This window comes from Myxine glutinosa, chromosome 11 (genome assembly GCF_964187855.1).
Source record: "Myxine glutinosa chromosome 11, kmMyxGlut1.1, whole genome shotgun sequence".
Taxonomy (NCBI): Eukaryota; Metazoa; Chordata; class Myxini; order Myxiniformes; family Myxinidae; genus Myxine; species Myxine glutinosa.
Window position 1 is genome coordinate 130,388,353 of NC_136271.1, and position 15,281 is coordinate 130,403,633.

The 15,281-nt window shown below is 42.8% G+C and overlaps 1 protein-coding gene across 1 annotated transcript in view; it reads left to right on the forward strand.

Annotated features, from left to right (window-relative positions):
• MCM2 (minichromosome maintenance complex component 2) overlaps nucleotides 1–15,281 on the forward strand; it is a 71,389-nt gene that overhangs the window by 30,461 nt on the left and 25,647 nt on the right. Inside the window, exons 3-8 of the mRNA XM_068131079.2 lie at nucleotides 958–1,130; nucleotides 1,678–1,763; nucleotides 2,147–2,321; nucleotides 8,564–8,783; nucleotides 13,100–13,307; nucleotides 13,917–14,051. Of these exons, the coding sequence (XP_067987180.2) occupies nucleotides 958–1,130; nucleotides 1,678–1,763; nucleotides 2,147–2,321; nucleotides 8,564–8,783; nucleotides 13,100–13,307; nucleotides 13,917–14,051 (997 nt within the window). The remainder of the gene's footprint in view (nucleotides 1–957; nucleotides 1,131–1,677; nucleotides 1,764–2,146; nucleotides 2,322–8,563; nucleotides 8,784–13,099; nucleotides 13,308–13,916; nucleotides 14,052–15,281) is intronic.

Sequence of the window (15,281 nt, forward strand, 5' to 3'; positions counted from 1 at the left end):
ACAATATGCAACATAACAGGCACAGAACCGGAACCGAGATAACAGCTGAGAATCGGGGTCGATTCTCACACATAAAGAACCACCTAAGCCTAAAACGGTGAATGTTATTTTTTTAACATCTTTGGTCCTACGAAAGGGTTGTGTGTTAAGTAAGTATTCACTTCTATGTAATGTGTGTTTTGTCGATTCTTGTAACCATTGATAAAACTAGCAAAGAGCCCATTTTGATGGATGGGTAGTTTCTCCAGCATTATACACGGGGTAATCACCCCAGAAATACGCATGGGGTAATCGGCCCCAGACGTTTTACCACCTCAAACCTCACCGTGCACACCCTGAGTACAACAAGCCATTTTAATTGAGCCGGTTTAGGAGTGCATTGAAGTCTAATAAATTCACAATCAAACAGATACTTCCTGAATTTTAGTACGACGATATCCCATTGCTTGCTGTTAGAGTATGAGCTGTGTTAGTCAGAGCACTATGTGTGCAGCATGTCCACAGTATATAGCAAGCAACTAGCTGCACTGCACTGGGTTTTCCCCAAAAATAATACGAAATTAACCCATGCAGTGTAATTGGCACTCATTTCCAGCTACGATACATGATTATGTCCTGCACATCATCTGTCTAACACTCCTGGCAGTGTGCGCACATGCATTCCTATGCGTTGTGCAGTACTTGGTTGTTCCATTACACCTATCTTGGGAGTGTTCATTAATCATTTCTTGCCAAAACCTAGATGGCTATCATTTTCTTCAGGAAACGTTGCCTGTATTTCGCAATTGTGTCTCGATTTATTGGGGTCTTTTGCACAATGCTTTAAAATCTTTCATCGTTGGTTTTCATGTTTTGTTTTGCCTTCTGCTGTGTGTTTAATTATTTAATTATGACCCACTAAATGATGAAAACCTAACCGGGATCTTTCTTTATTCTCATTACCTCACAATCCCTCAGCGACTACCGGCCAATATCGGGCTTGGACCAGTATGAGCCTGAGGGCATGGACGATGCCGATTCGATGTCTGAGCTCTCTTTCGGGGCCCGAATTGAAGTGGAAGAGAAGTTGGATAAACGAGATCGTGACCAGGGTTGGGGAGCCTCCCGGACAGGAAGGGGCTTGCTTTACGGTGAGAGAGAGAGAGAGAGAGAGAGAGGTGGTGGGGGGCAGGAGGGAGGGGGGGGATGAAGACACGTGCCAATGATGTTGGTTAAAGGTCGTTCGCGAATGTCTATTGGACTGGGATGCAAATCTCAATTGAGCTCGTTCTCTCGTTACTGTGGCACGGCCGTACTGTTGATGCAACGCCCTTGCACATTCAGGCAGGAATTTGTAATTTCTTCACGGTGCTAATGACGTGTCGCATCCTATTCATGAAAGACACCATGAGATCTTTAAAACCCATCTACAAAACACATTTACTAATATGAGCAGACGGGACACCTGGCTTAACGTCCAATGGATGACACACTTTGTGACCAATGCCTGGGAGGCCAGTTTATAGCCGGGTCGATATTTAAACCCAGGCTAGACAGCTCACAGGCGAGTGTGCTTACCTTTAAGTCTAAGCCATCCTTCCATGCCAGATTAAAGATCATATAAAAGTGTCATGTTAAACTGTGTCGCGTTATGTTAAACTTAACGTAGTTTGAAGACTATATTATTTACTTGTTTAGAATCCAGTGATGAAGAGGATGGCGCACCTTCGCGAAAACGACGGTTAGCAGAGAGGGCTGCAGAAGGTCTCGAAGATGATGAAGAGGTAAGGAACAAAATGACAAGAACAAGGGAACTGCAGTGAATTGCAACTACCTTTCTATCTCACTTATCTGCATCTGCCAATCCACCCCTCAACTTACCTTTCCCCCTACCCGCTATTTAAATACAAAATTATGGTTAACAGGCTGTTAAAGATGGCTGTGTGTCTCTTGATTTGAGATTGGCACAATTGCCTTTTTATTTGTGTCCGTTTTTTATGGAGAATATGCATTTGCAGGAAGTTGTTTATCTTGGTTGGATATACAGGTTTTGGTAAAAGCAAAAAGGGCAAAGATTTCCTTTTTGGAAAAACTAGTGGGTATCTGAGAGACCATCAACACATTACAGCAGGTATTGTGATCTCTTGTCTGGCCTCCCTGTTTCCAGATGATTGAGAGCATCGAGAATCTGGAGGACATGAAAGGGCACTCTGTGCGTGAGTGGGTGTCCATGGCTGCCCCACGTCTTGAGATCCACAACCGTTTCAAACACTTCCTCCGGACCCATGTGGATGAAAGAGGCCACAACGTCTTTCGTGAACGCATCTCAGACATGTGCAAAGGTAGACACGTGGTGGAGGTGGGGATGTGCCATGCTTGAATATAATTGGTCCATGTTGTCAATTCCCTCCCTAGACTTTTCTATTTATACCACGATCCTCAAGCCTCATGCGGAATACGATTTTTCCCTTTTCCAGAAATTGGGAAAGGAGATTCTTGCACAACTTTTGTTGGCTGTGCCTTTAATATTTTTGAGGTATTATATCTTACTATAATTCACCAAATGTCCATCCGTCTGTCTGTCTGTCTGTCCGTTCGAAGGTACCGTAAAAACTGCTGAACCGATCGCAACGATATTTTGGGTGGGTAATCCTGGGATCCCCAGGAGTAAAACAGGCTATTTAGTTTTCCCAATTTCAGCTTTGGTCTCCAGCATTCTCAGGTTTGGACTCCTGCATAACATTCGTGTTCGCATAACGTTCATTGTGACGATGTTGTTTTCCCGGGTGCCGCACAAACGACTGCACTGATCGCTGCACCGATTGGACTCTGTGACCTCGGACAAAGACCTTTTATAAGAACACGGGTTGAATCCCTGCTTGAGAGAATTCCAACCCCCTCCACGCCATCACGGCCGTCTCTCCAACTTACAATCCCACGAGATATGCGGAAAGGACGACCCAAAACCAATATAAACATCATTAAACATCATTCGTATATAAACATCACTAAAAGTAAATAATGACCTCAGTCAAAGTTCAAATGACGTGAGTTTAATCTCCACATGAGAGAATTCCACATAGCTATTTGGGCGGTGTATACGCTAACAGATCGCTGTCTCCATCGATCTTGCCAAGGCCATAACACGGATCGGCTCAAAATCCTTTTAATTGTTGATTTGGAAGTTTTTACAATGAAGGAAACACGTATCGGGAGTACATACGACATCGGGAGGACTAACTGCATGCGTCTTCAGTATCAAGCTTAAATCTCTCATGGCGGATCTGAAGAGCGGAATGCTTGGAGAAGTGGTGGGCTACTTCGGCATGAAGGAGGATCAGAAACGTCGACTCCCACACTGCCACATCCTGCTGATACTTGCTCCCGCATGACGTTATTTTCCCAAGTGCCGCACAAACGTCTGCACCAATCGAGACTTAACGGATGTTTATATATACACAAAGAATTAAGTTAAGCACCCCCCCCCCCGTTTTTTTACAACCTCGCACATTACAAGTTTGTTGTCGTCAAAACAGTGTAATATACCCATGATATTGCTATATTTTCTGGAGAAGTGATATTATGGTCACATAAAAACATAACAATCATGCCGTTTTCAATATTTTATTCTGAATAATTTAAGGTGAAATTTTTTGGGAATTTTAGGCATATTTTCACCTCAATTTAAGTATGGAGCTATAGGTCCATCACGGACAGTGTGGATGACGTTTATGTTTTCTAACGTACAGTCATTGTTCTGAGAAGACCTCTAGCGATCTTTGCGTCAATAACGTGTGTAGGACCCACGTGATCGGATCACTGACTCAACCCTACGTCTCATAGACCCTGTAAGCCGTCGTATGCGTTGCTGTGGCAGGTTGTTCCATTCCCGATGTAATGCACGTTCCAATTCATCCAGATTGGCTATTGGAGGGACCATCTTCGCAATTTGTCGTCCCAACATGTCCCAAACGTGCTCGAGGGGGTTCAGGTTCAGGACAGGATTAGGGGGTGCTTAACTTAATTCTTTGTGTAGGGGTGCTTAACTTAATTCTTTGTGTATAAATCGTTTAAAAGAAAAAAAGCCTTCAATTTCTGATATTTAGCCTTTTCATTTGGGCCTCCCAATTGAAGCCCCGCCCATAGGGCGGGTACCGTTACTAGTTATGTGAATGGCAAAATTAGTATTGATATCCTTGACTAGTTTCTGATATCTTAAATGCTGTAAACAAGGGTTAGATTGCTTTAAATTAGTTTTGACTGTTTTATTCCATCTTGTTACCTCCGCCCACCAAAGGTAAGTAGGCTACCTCTGCCCACCAACGGCAAAAGGTTTCACCCCTGTCTGTTTGTTTGTTTGTTTGGCTGTCTGTCTGTTTGTGTGCAGGATATCTCCAAGAGTTGGGGACGGATTGGGACGAAACCTGGTTGACAGGTTGGGTGTGTGAGAAAGACAAATTGATTAGATTTTGGTGAAGATCCGGATGTGGATCTGGATACGAATTTTTTTTTGTTTGAAGTGATTATTCACCATTGAGTGATCGGGCTGAAACAATAAATAGCACGATATCTCAAAAGGTTATGGATGGATCCGGATGAAACTTGGTGGACAGGTTGGGTGTGTGAAGCGAAGGCCAACGATATTTCAACGTTCAGGTTTCCATTCAGAACAACCAGGTCAGTTTTGCCCCCTGCATGAAAAGCAGCCCAAATGGTCACCCCACCACCTCCAGCTTGGACTCTTGGCACTATACAATCTTTGTTGTAGGCTTCATGCACTTGTCTGCGCACTCGGACGTGGCCATCTTGACGATAGACCAGAAATCTAGACTCGTCACTGAAGATCACGTGATTCCAGTGTCCTGGCTGCCATTGACAGTGATCTCTGGCCCACTGCGCAATCGGCGCTGGCGGTGTTGTCTGGTCAGGCGTGGCTTTCTCAGGGGACGCCTGGCACTATAGCCTGCGTGAACCAGTCGTTGGTTGACTAGCCTTCTGGATACAGGCACATTTGTCAGTTGCTGCCACTCAGCCCTAAGCCGATTAGCTGACTTGGTACGGCCATTGCGGACTAACCGGTGCAGCTGGCGATCATCCCTCCTTGTGGTTCTGCGGGGACGTCCTGGCCTCGGTATTGGAGTAGGGACACCCCTCTGAACATTTCGTTTCAGGATCTTTGACACCTGACCTTGAGTGATGCCATACTGACGAGCAATAGCACGCTGTTTCATGCCGTAATTTCGTAAAGCCACCACTCCATGACAAACGGCATTGTCGAGTTGACGGACCATCTCCAGAGGAAGCGGCAATAACTTTTGGAGACGTGCAGCAGTTGTTTTCGACTAATACAGAACGCAACAACCCTTGTATTCCCGACTGTGAAGCCAATCATCAAATGCACCTGTCCGTACATTTTGCCACGCCACCTGTGATATAATCCTGTTGTTGACTTCTTGCTGCGACAGACAATCAGTGACATGGTTCTTTTAACAAATAAATCACCAAAGTGTAAAAGAAACTCACTAGATTGATATACTGAGTTAAGAAAGTAAACCCAAGTCAAGAAAAAAAAAAATTCCATATTAAATGCCAAGTCTGTATATATATACACACACACACTTTATAACTCTTCAAAATATCATAACACAATTCTAACGTGCTGGCCCAATGGCCTAAAGGATAAAGCATCAGACTCCCAAGCTGGGGATTCTGGGTTTGAATCCCGTCTAAGTTAAATATTTTTTCCCCTTACTTTTTCAAGTTTTTTTTTTTTTTTTTTTTTTTTTTTTTGATATCATCTATCTATAATTCCAGCAATCTCTGTGTGTCTGTGTGTCTGTGTGTCTGTGTGTCTGTGTGTCTGTGTGTCTGTGTGTCTGTGTGTCTGTGACCGCTGTTTCTCGACAACCACGGGTCCGATATACTTGAAACTTGCCAGGTATATTGCTGGGGACCCGAGGATGTGCCTTTTCAAGGTTTCATATTAATCGGACAATTACTTACCGAGCTATGTCCAAAAAACGCTTCAACCAATCAGAGAGCAGCGAGCTATCACGTGTGCCGAACGTGGCGATCAGACTCTGCCTCGGACGGCACATTTGACAGCGTATTCATTTATTTCACGTTGGAAAACTATGTTGCCGTTAAACTATGTTTTAAAACGAATTCAAACTGCGATTAAATTAAAACGATTCATCCTAACTGCGATTTGCGAACTTCCGGACAGTGACGACTTATCTTCCGGCAGCCAATCACAGAACGCTCTGTTGCGTAGGCGTGGCCGATGTGAGACGAGCGGAGCTGAGCGCGTTACGAGCTGACCGCCATTACGGTACGTAATTCGATTTCTTATGCGCATTATTTCTCCCAATTCAGTCAGAGCGAAGGGCGGAAGCGAAGAGCGTTGCTTTTTTTGTTTACGGGCGTACGGGCGGGGTAGAGCGTACGGGTAGCGTTTTTTTTTTTTTTTGGCCACGGAACGGGCACCCACGTACGGGCAATGCCCTAGTATTGTACAATGAACAAATGCATTTTGTTCGTATTTAAAACGTAATTATTTTTTAAGCTGAATTTCAGCATCATTATGAGTATTGTACCACATAAAATTGCTCATTGTATGGAAATCAAGGGAGGCGCAAACCACCCCTTTCCTTTTTTGGGGGACGGTTTCTCTGTATGCAACTTTAACATTAAAAAAAAAAAAAAAAAAAACCTTTTAGAGGCCATTTTTCCCCGCAAAGCGGGGGTTGGCCTTTTTCGGGCACCGTGGTTGTTGTTTTTTTGGTCCCCTTTTTGAAGCAATGTTTTACGGCCGGATGCCCTTCCTGCCGCCAACCCTGTTTGTCGCCTTTTACGACAAACAGGGAATTACCAGTGAACTGGTACTCAATTAGCCGACCTCGGAAGGATGACAGGCTGAGGCAACCCCCCTGGCGTTAATTCAGCGATCGACCGGGATTCGAACCCAGGATTCGAACCCAGGATCCTAGGATCTTAAGCTGGCACCCTCGCCGCTAAGCCAACACCAGGCTATGCAACTTTAACATGAGGAATGAAAATTCGTTTCTCAGCTTCTACTGGTATATTGTATTTATAAATGTACATATATACACACTTTATACCCCTATAAAATATTTTAAAATAAAATTCTAACATGCTGTTTCAATGGCCTAATGGATAAAGTATCAGACTCCCAAGCTGGGAATTGCAGGTTCAAATCACGTCTGGGTGTTGAAAAAAAAATTCCCCTTACTTTTTAAAGTCTTCTATATCGTTTTGAATAGTCTTGTACGATGAACAAATGCATTTTTTTCGTATTTAAAATGCACCTTGTGAAAAATGCCAGCGGCATAGAAAAAGCCCCTTCATACAAGGAAGGGTATGTGCCATGTGGCAAAGTATAGAAAAGAAGGGATATTCCATAACTTGTAGAAAATGCCAAACAATACAAAATAAGGGACATTCAAACAAATCTCGTGTGCATGCTGGACTTGTGTTCTGAGGAGGAAACCAAGTAATGCTCCAAAAAAGTTAATATAAAGGGGTGCCCGACATCTGGCAAATAAAATACATTTACTTCTTCATGCAGCTGTATGAATGAAATTGGCATTAAATGAAACTTGGCAGCATGTTCGGCAGTCACATGTCAAGTACTTCCCATGGGGAATAAGGATTGATATAATGATGACGTCATCAGTGAAATAGTATGTCAGCCATAATTTGATGTGTCAAAATCCTTATCCGATCAATTTGAATATTATTGAGGGTGATCTACGTATAAATTGGTCCAGATAATTAAATTGATAATTTAATCGGTCATGTGGTTTGGCAGTCATATTTTTTTGAAGAATAAACTTAAATTTTATTTTCTCCAGAACAGATTGATAGATTGATGCAAAACTTCGTACATATGATCCACAAGCCTTGGGCATACAGGGTGATAACGAAAACATAATCCGTTACATGGTCTGGCAGCCATGTTGGATTAAACGAAAACTTTTTTTTTAATCCTTCTCTTCAACCAATTAATCGATCCATGCGAAACTTAACACATATGATGTACTGTGCATGGGAAATATATGTTAAAAATTTCAATGTCATCGGACACATGGTCTGGCTGTCATATTTTTTTAAAGAATAAACTTTAAAATGTTATCTTCTCCAGAACGTCTTGCTAATCGATATGAAACTTCACACACATGATGAAATTATCTTCGGGAATATAGTTTGATCATTTAAACGTTATAGGTCTGGCAGGCATATTTATTTGATTTTTTTTGAATTTTGGATTGATTTCTTGAATTTTCTGAATCTCATTCTGAATTCAGTTTTATAAGAGGACGTCATAGGTCACGTGTCCGATCAAAGTGAGGTTGTATCAAAGCTGGGCGACTTGGGACCCGACCATAATTACCCGCAGTTATGAAGTGTGCTTTTCTAGTTATTGATATTGATGTAATTATCAGTTTTTTTTTTTTTTAAGTTTAGATTATATGAACAACAGCTTGTTGTTCTCCTCCTCTTTTAGTAACAGCTATAGTTGTAAACGCGTTTGTTGAGCATTTTCTTGGCTGTTTTCCCATAGAAAATCGTGAATCGCTCATAGTGAGCTATGAGGAATTGGCAGCTCGAGAACACGTTCTCGCTTACTTCCTCCCCGAGGCTCCAGCTGAGATGCTGAGTATTCTCGATGCAGCGGCAAAGGAGGTTGTTCTCTCTATGAATCCCAAATACGATCGCATTGCATCTACAATCCACGTCCGTATCTCAAACCTGCCGCTGGTAGAGGAGCTCAGAACGCTGCGGTAAGCACCGCAATTGCTCTGACTACTTGAAAAGGACATGTCGCATAAATGTACATTCGGTGGGGAAAAGGAAACTTTTATTTTGGTAAAAATGGTTAATAACTTGGTCATACATGATACCGACGAGCTGACTTAGTTTCTCAGATGTATGCTGTATTCAAGTTGGGGGTGCTGGATTGCTTTGTGTTCGGTTTCACTTTGAAGATAATTTGAAACACCGTAATAATCTTGAAAATGTCCCCTCGATATTTTGTAGATTTAAAAAAAAAAACTTTCATAAAATTCGCCAACTCCACCCTCTCCCTCTACCCCCAAAACATCCCCCAGATAATGATCCTCAAATACCATCAACATTCTCATCAGGTTAATGTTGGATCACTATGGAATTGCTCTTCACATTGTTGGAGTCAGTGATTTTTCCATTTAATAAAGATAAATCCTTTTCCGTTTCCAAAAAACCCGAAAATTCATTTCCTGTTATCATTGGGAAAAATAAGCGTTTATTTGTGCACTTGAATTGGAAAAAATAAATTTTTATTTTGAAAATTTCCACACCTAAAATAATTTACAGCACCCTTGTGCAGTGTTTTCTGCCATCTGGGTGACACAAACATGTGAAATAATGAAGATAAAATAATAAACGGCAGTTGGGAAAGATGTGCAAACAGGATCTATGGGGTGTGGCACTTTAAACCAAATTAATTTTTGCTATGTTGTCAATGTATGATCACCGACAAAGGAAGAACGCAGACGCGGCAGTATGCACATTGTCATAATCACATCGGGGGTTTTTATTCAATGTTTTTATCGGTGGTGAAGGTTATGGTTTCACCCATGTCTGTCTGACTGTGAGCAGGATATCTCAGAAAGCTATGGTTGGATTGAACCAAACATGCAATTTTGATGAAACTTGGCCACAAACTTCATATCTGATGCCTGACGAAGGTATACTGGCCGCAACAAATTCTGCGCTCATTAACATGTTGAAATCAACCCTAAAATGCTAAAAATTCCTACCATAACCTACAGTGGATGTTGCTTCAGAAGCAGGAAACATGACCTGTAACCTGTAAAAACATGACCTGTAACCTGTAAAAACATGACCTGTAACCTGTAAAAACATGACCTGTAACCTGTAAAAACATATGTAACCTGTAAAAACATGACCTGTAAACATGTATCGCTGTAATCAGCATCAAAAGGGCTTCCATTCAACTAATCACATGACCATATTTTGCGCATTAACAAAATTTTGATATTTTATAATGTCATTGACTTGCTCCTGGTACAGGTGATCCAGGATGCAGGTGATCCAGACTGATCAAAATCCAGATTTTTACCCTGTTTATTACTTGGCAAAAAAATAATTTTGGACAAGTATGTTGATCACTCCGGTTAGTGTGTTTGTTTGTGTTTGTTTGTTTGTTTGTATGTTTGTTTGTCTGTCCGCTCACTTATACTTGCCTACAGGTCACAATTTTAAACCGATCTTTTCATGAAACTTCGCCAAATGGTAGAGTTCGTCTTCTGACAAAATCCCATTTATTTTTGAGGTCACAAGATCAACATAGGCCAAAGGTCAACCACTTTTTACCAATTTCTAAAATCATCAATTATCATCTGATTGATTTGAAATTTGAATAGGATTTTCATATCAGTTAACTGAATTCAACCAACAAATATTTTTCATGTGGTGGTAGAAAGGGACATGTTATTATCCTCTCTAGGGTATATACAGACTTGGCATTTAATATGGAATATATTTTTTTTTCTTGACTTGGGTTTCCTTTCTGAACTCAGAATATCAATCTGGTGAGTTTCTTTTATGCTTCGGTGATTTCTTTGTTAAAAGAACCATGTCACTGATTGTCTGTCGCAGCAAGAAGTCAATAACAGGATTATATCACAGGTGGCGTGACAAAATGTACGGACAGGTACATTTGACGATTGGCTTCACAATCGGGTATATAAGGGTTGTTGCATTCTGTATTAGTGGAAAACAACTGCTGCACGTCTACAAAAGTTATTGCCGCTTCCTCGGGAGATGGTTCGTCAACTCGACAATGCTGTTTGTCATGGAGTGGTGGCTTTACGAAATTATGGCATGAAACAGTGTACTATTGCTCGGCAGTATGGCATCACTCAAGGTCAGGTGTCAAAGATCCCAAAATGAAATGCTCAGAGGGGTGTCCCTCCTCCAATATCGAGGCCAGGATGTCCCCGCAGAACCTCAAGGAGGGATGATCACCAGCTGCACCGGTTAGTCCGCAATGGCCGTACCAAGTCAGCTAATCCGCTTCGGACTGAGTGGCAGCAACTGACAAATGTGCCTGTTTCCAGAAGGCTAGTCAACCAACGACTGGTTCAAGCAGGCTATCATGCCAGGCGTCCCCTGAGAAAGCCACGCCTGACAAGCCAACGCCGCCAGCGCCGATTGCAGTGGGCCAGAGAGCACCGTCAATGGCAGCCAGGACACTGGAATCATGTGATCTTCAGTGACGAGTCTTGATTTCTGGTCTATCGTCAAGATGGCCATATCCGAGTGCGCAGACAAGTGCATGAAGCCTACAACGAAGATTGTATAGTGCCAAGAGTCCAAGCTGGAGGTGGTGGGGTGACTGTTTGGGCTGCTTTTCATGCAGGGGGCAAAACTGACCTGGTTGTTCTGAATGGAAACCTGAACCAGTTCAAGTACAGGGCCATTCTGGAAGAAACATTGCTTCCATTTGCTCGTGCAGCCTTTCGTGGAAACATTGTTTTCCAATATGACAATGCACGGCCTCATCGTGCTCGCATGATCCAACACTTTCTTGCTGACCGTGGTGAAGAGCATATGGAGTGGCCTGCCATGTCCCCGGATATGGATCCGATAGAGAACTTGTGGGCAGAATTAACGCGTCAAATCGACAACTTGGACCAGCAGCCGACCTCTGTGCGTGAATTGCAGCAGACTATTGTCACTGCATGGCAAGCGATTCCTGTCCAAACCTTGGCAAATCTCGTGAACAGCATGCCTCAACGTGTACGTGCTCTCCTGAATGCTCGTGGGGGTTACACGACGTACTGAACTGTAATTTTACTGTCCGTAATCCCAGTTGTAATTTAACTTTTGTTTTTGTTAAAAAAATTTTTTGGCTAATGTGCAAAATAAAGAGATACTTCTGGAAAATGTACAGAAGTTTAACACAGTACTGTCCATGAATTGAGTTCGATATCGGTTTACATCACTTTCAAGGATCAAGTTATTTGCTTCAAAATGTCAAATGTGGTTTTTGTTTCTTTTAAAGGTCACATTAACAAAATCTACAATAATTTAAACATAAGTCCAATGAACTTTTGGTTCTCAGTCAACTTGAAAAGTAAGTTCACCCCCACAAAAAAAATATTCCATATTAAATGCCAAGTCTGTAGATTACAATATATCTAGGCTCATATGTGATAAGCATGTAAAGCCTCAAGAACGCTGAGTTTCCTCCCTTTCAGTTTCGTGTTAAACAGCAGTGGTGACTGTTTAAAAAGGTAATCGTATGTGTTTGTGGTTTATAATATTTTTAGCTCACCTGGATTTTAGTCCGGTGAGCTTATGCAATCGAGCAGGGTCCGTAGGTCAGTGATTGAGTGAATAAGTCCGTAAACACTTCAGTCATTATCGCTTGAACCAAACCTAACAAAGGTGTATTGACTGCATCAAAATCTGCGCTAATAGAGGGGTATATGGGGGGAGAGGTGTTTGACCCTTCCTTCCCCTCTAAAATAGGTATTTGCTCTCTTCCCTGAAACTACACACACAATTTATGTGGAGGGTTTGAGTGACTGTTGCTCCTGATCCAGGTGATCTTGAGGACCCGTGGTCCTATTTTTGGTAGGGATGCCTCGCGAAACGCCACGATAAGCTACTTATACACATTAGCACGGCGTTTGGCTAAAGAGCAAAAACCCCTTAGGGATATTCTTAGTACATTATTAATATTCTTTAGTAATAACATTAATATTATGTGATTTTCATTGGTGTTATTACTTTTGTTATTAGGAGTGGCTTTGGAAAAATGCTACCATCAGCTATCGTAACACAGATTTACACCTTAACACGGATTTTGCCCAAGGCGTAAAAGCCCTTTGAGGAGAGGGGAGGAGGCAATGATATTATTTCAACCTCCATCGTGTGACTCTTAGTCCTCTTGACAAGTATGGTTGAGATTCGATAAGTAAACGACCGAATGTGTCGTGGTCAAAAAGACAGACAGACGGGCACCAACTTGTATATTTTAGTATATAATGCCATTCTATAGCTTTGCTCTGATCCATGCCTCATACAGGCAGCTCCACCTGAACCAGCTGATCCGTACCCGTGGTGTGGTTACGAGCTGCACGGGAATTCTGCCTCAGCTGAGTGCAGTGAAGTACACGTGTGTCAGGTGTAACTGCATCATGGGTCCTTACATGCAGAACCAACATCAGGAGCTGAAGCCGGGATCTTGCCCAGAGTGCCAATCTTCAGGCCCCTTTGATATCAATATGGAGCAGGTTTGATTCATGCATTTTGTCTGTTCTTGTGCTTTTTTTCAATGTCTATGCTGTATAACAAGCTTGAACCAGGGCTGTTTTAAGCTGCACACACTGTCGCCCCGTAAAACACACACACTGTCGCCCTGTGCACACGCTGTCGCCCCGTAAACAAACACAGAGAAATTGTTTATTTGCCCATTCAAACTGAATAATAATTATCTTGTTTCAACTTTATTTTCATATTGACCTAGGTATGGATCGGTGTTGTTGGATGGAGTGGCGCACATGCTTGGCATGTTAGGCTGGCATACGTGCTTGGCGTGTCAGCATGTAAGCTGATGCGTGCTTGGCTGGTGGGCTGGCCCGCACTATTGGGGGGTAGGATGGCGTGTGCACTTGGAGGCTGGGCTGGCATTCGGTTTGCAGATGGGTTGGTCTGTGTGGTTGGCATGGAATGTTACACTCTCATTTTCAAGGCTGCAATTCCCCACCCCACAAATATTTATGATTTGAACAGGTGGTATTTTCATCAACTGCTATGAAGATGCAAACGTTTCTTTGGGCTTGGAGGGAAGGGGATGGGTTCTGATGTGGACCACCTCATCGTGGGGTTCTTGTGTTCTCCAGACGGTGTATCAGAATTACCAACGTATCACCATTCAGGAGAGTCCAGGGCGAGTGGCTGCTGGACGTCTCCCTCGATCCAAAGACGCAATTCTTTTGGCAGACTTGGTGGATTCAAGCAAACCTGGAGATGAGATTGTGAGTTTGGGAAAGTGTGGGATTATTCCACAAACATAAGAACTTTTTTGATTGTATGGGAGATATGTTTCACATTTCTTTTTTTAGTGTGGGTTGGGCTGTTAACGTTCACATCTTAACCCCTGGGTCAAAATATTTGGAACCCAGGTTGAAGTTCCATATTTCACATTGTAATTATATATATATATATACACAGGGGGCTGCAAAAGTAGGTATACAGTAAGGATTATAGGTGGATTGGACGTCGGGGAGCCGTTGACTGGCCACCACGTTCGCCGGATCTCACCCCTATGGACTTCTTTTTCTGGGGATGTGTAAAAGACAGGGTTTTCGCACGCAAGCCACGTTCTGTTGATGCCATGATTCAGTTCATACGGGAGGCCTGCCAGGAAATTGATGCTGATAAAGACCTTTGTGCCAGAGTGTGCATGGGTGTCCACACTCGACTAGTGGAGTGTGTGAATGCCGGGGGCAAACAGTTTGAACATTTGAGGGATTAATATGTTTATTATTGATATGTTTATTATTGATTTGTTATTATTGATATGCTTGTATAATCAATAAAATACGTTTTGTGCGCACGTTTTGTTTTTCATTACTGTATACCTACTTTTGCAGCCCCCTGTATATATATATTGTCATGTGATTCCCTCCCAGTTAACACCAGGAGAGTCACGGATGGCCAATAGCAAGCTTTAACTCGGAGGCGACGATCAAATGCGGATTTTACTATATATGCGCGGGAGGAAGAAAGAATAAGAGGAAGCTGAAGAGCTTACCTGTGGTCCCGCTGCAGTCCTCAAACCTGTGGAAAATAAACTCAAACAAAGACCGGATTTAAAATGTACAAAAATAAACAGGTTTATTAAAATGAATGCCGGGACAAAGAAAAGCGTGACGGTAAAACTAAATTCCTAAATGGAGCGCTCCCTCAACAGACTTCGAACACAGACGAAGGGAAAGGATAACTGAAAATAATTGTGTGGTGTGTAACTTGGCTCCGATCACTGGTGAGGTCTCGTCAAAATCGTCTAGGGCGCTGGCGTGAAACAGACCTCACTAGGCCTCGATGAAGGCCTCCCGCGGGAGGCAAATGGGCCGTGTGCAGGGCGCTCCTCCAGCCATCACCCGTCCTCTGCACGGAGAACCACAGTCCCCGGTGGCGTCTCCGAATACGGTTGGTCCAAGCACAATCGTTCCGAGGTCCAGAACTGAGGAGTCAGACGATTT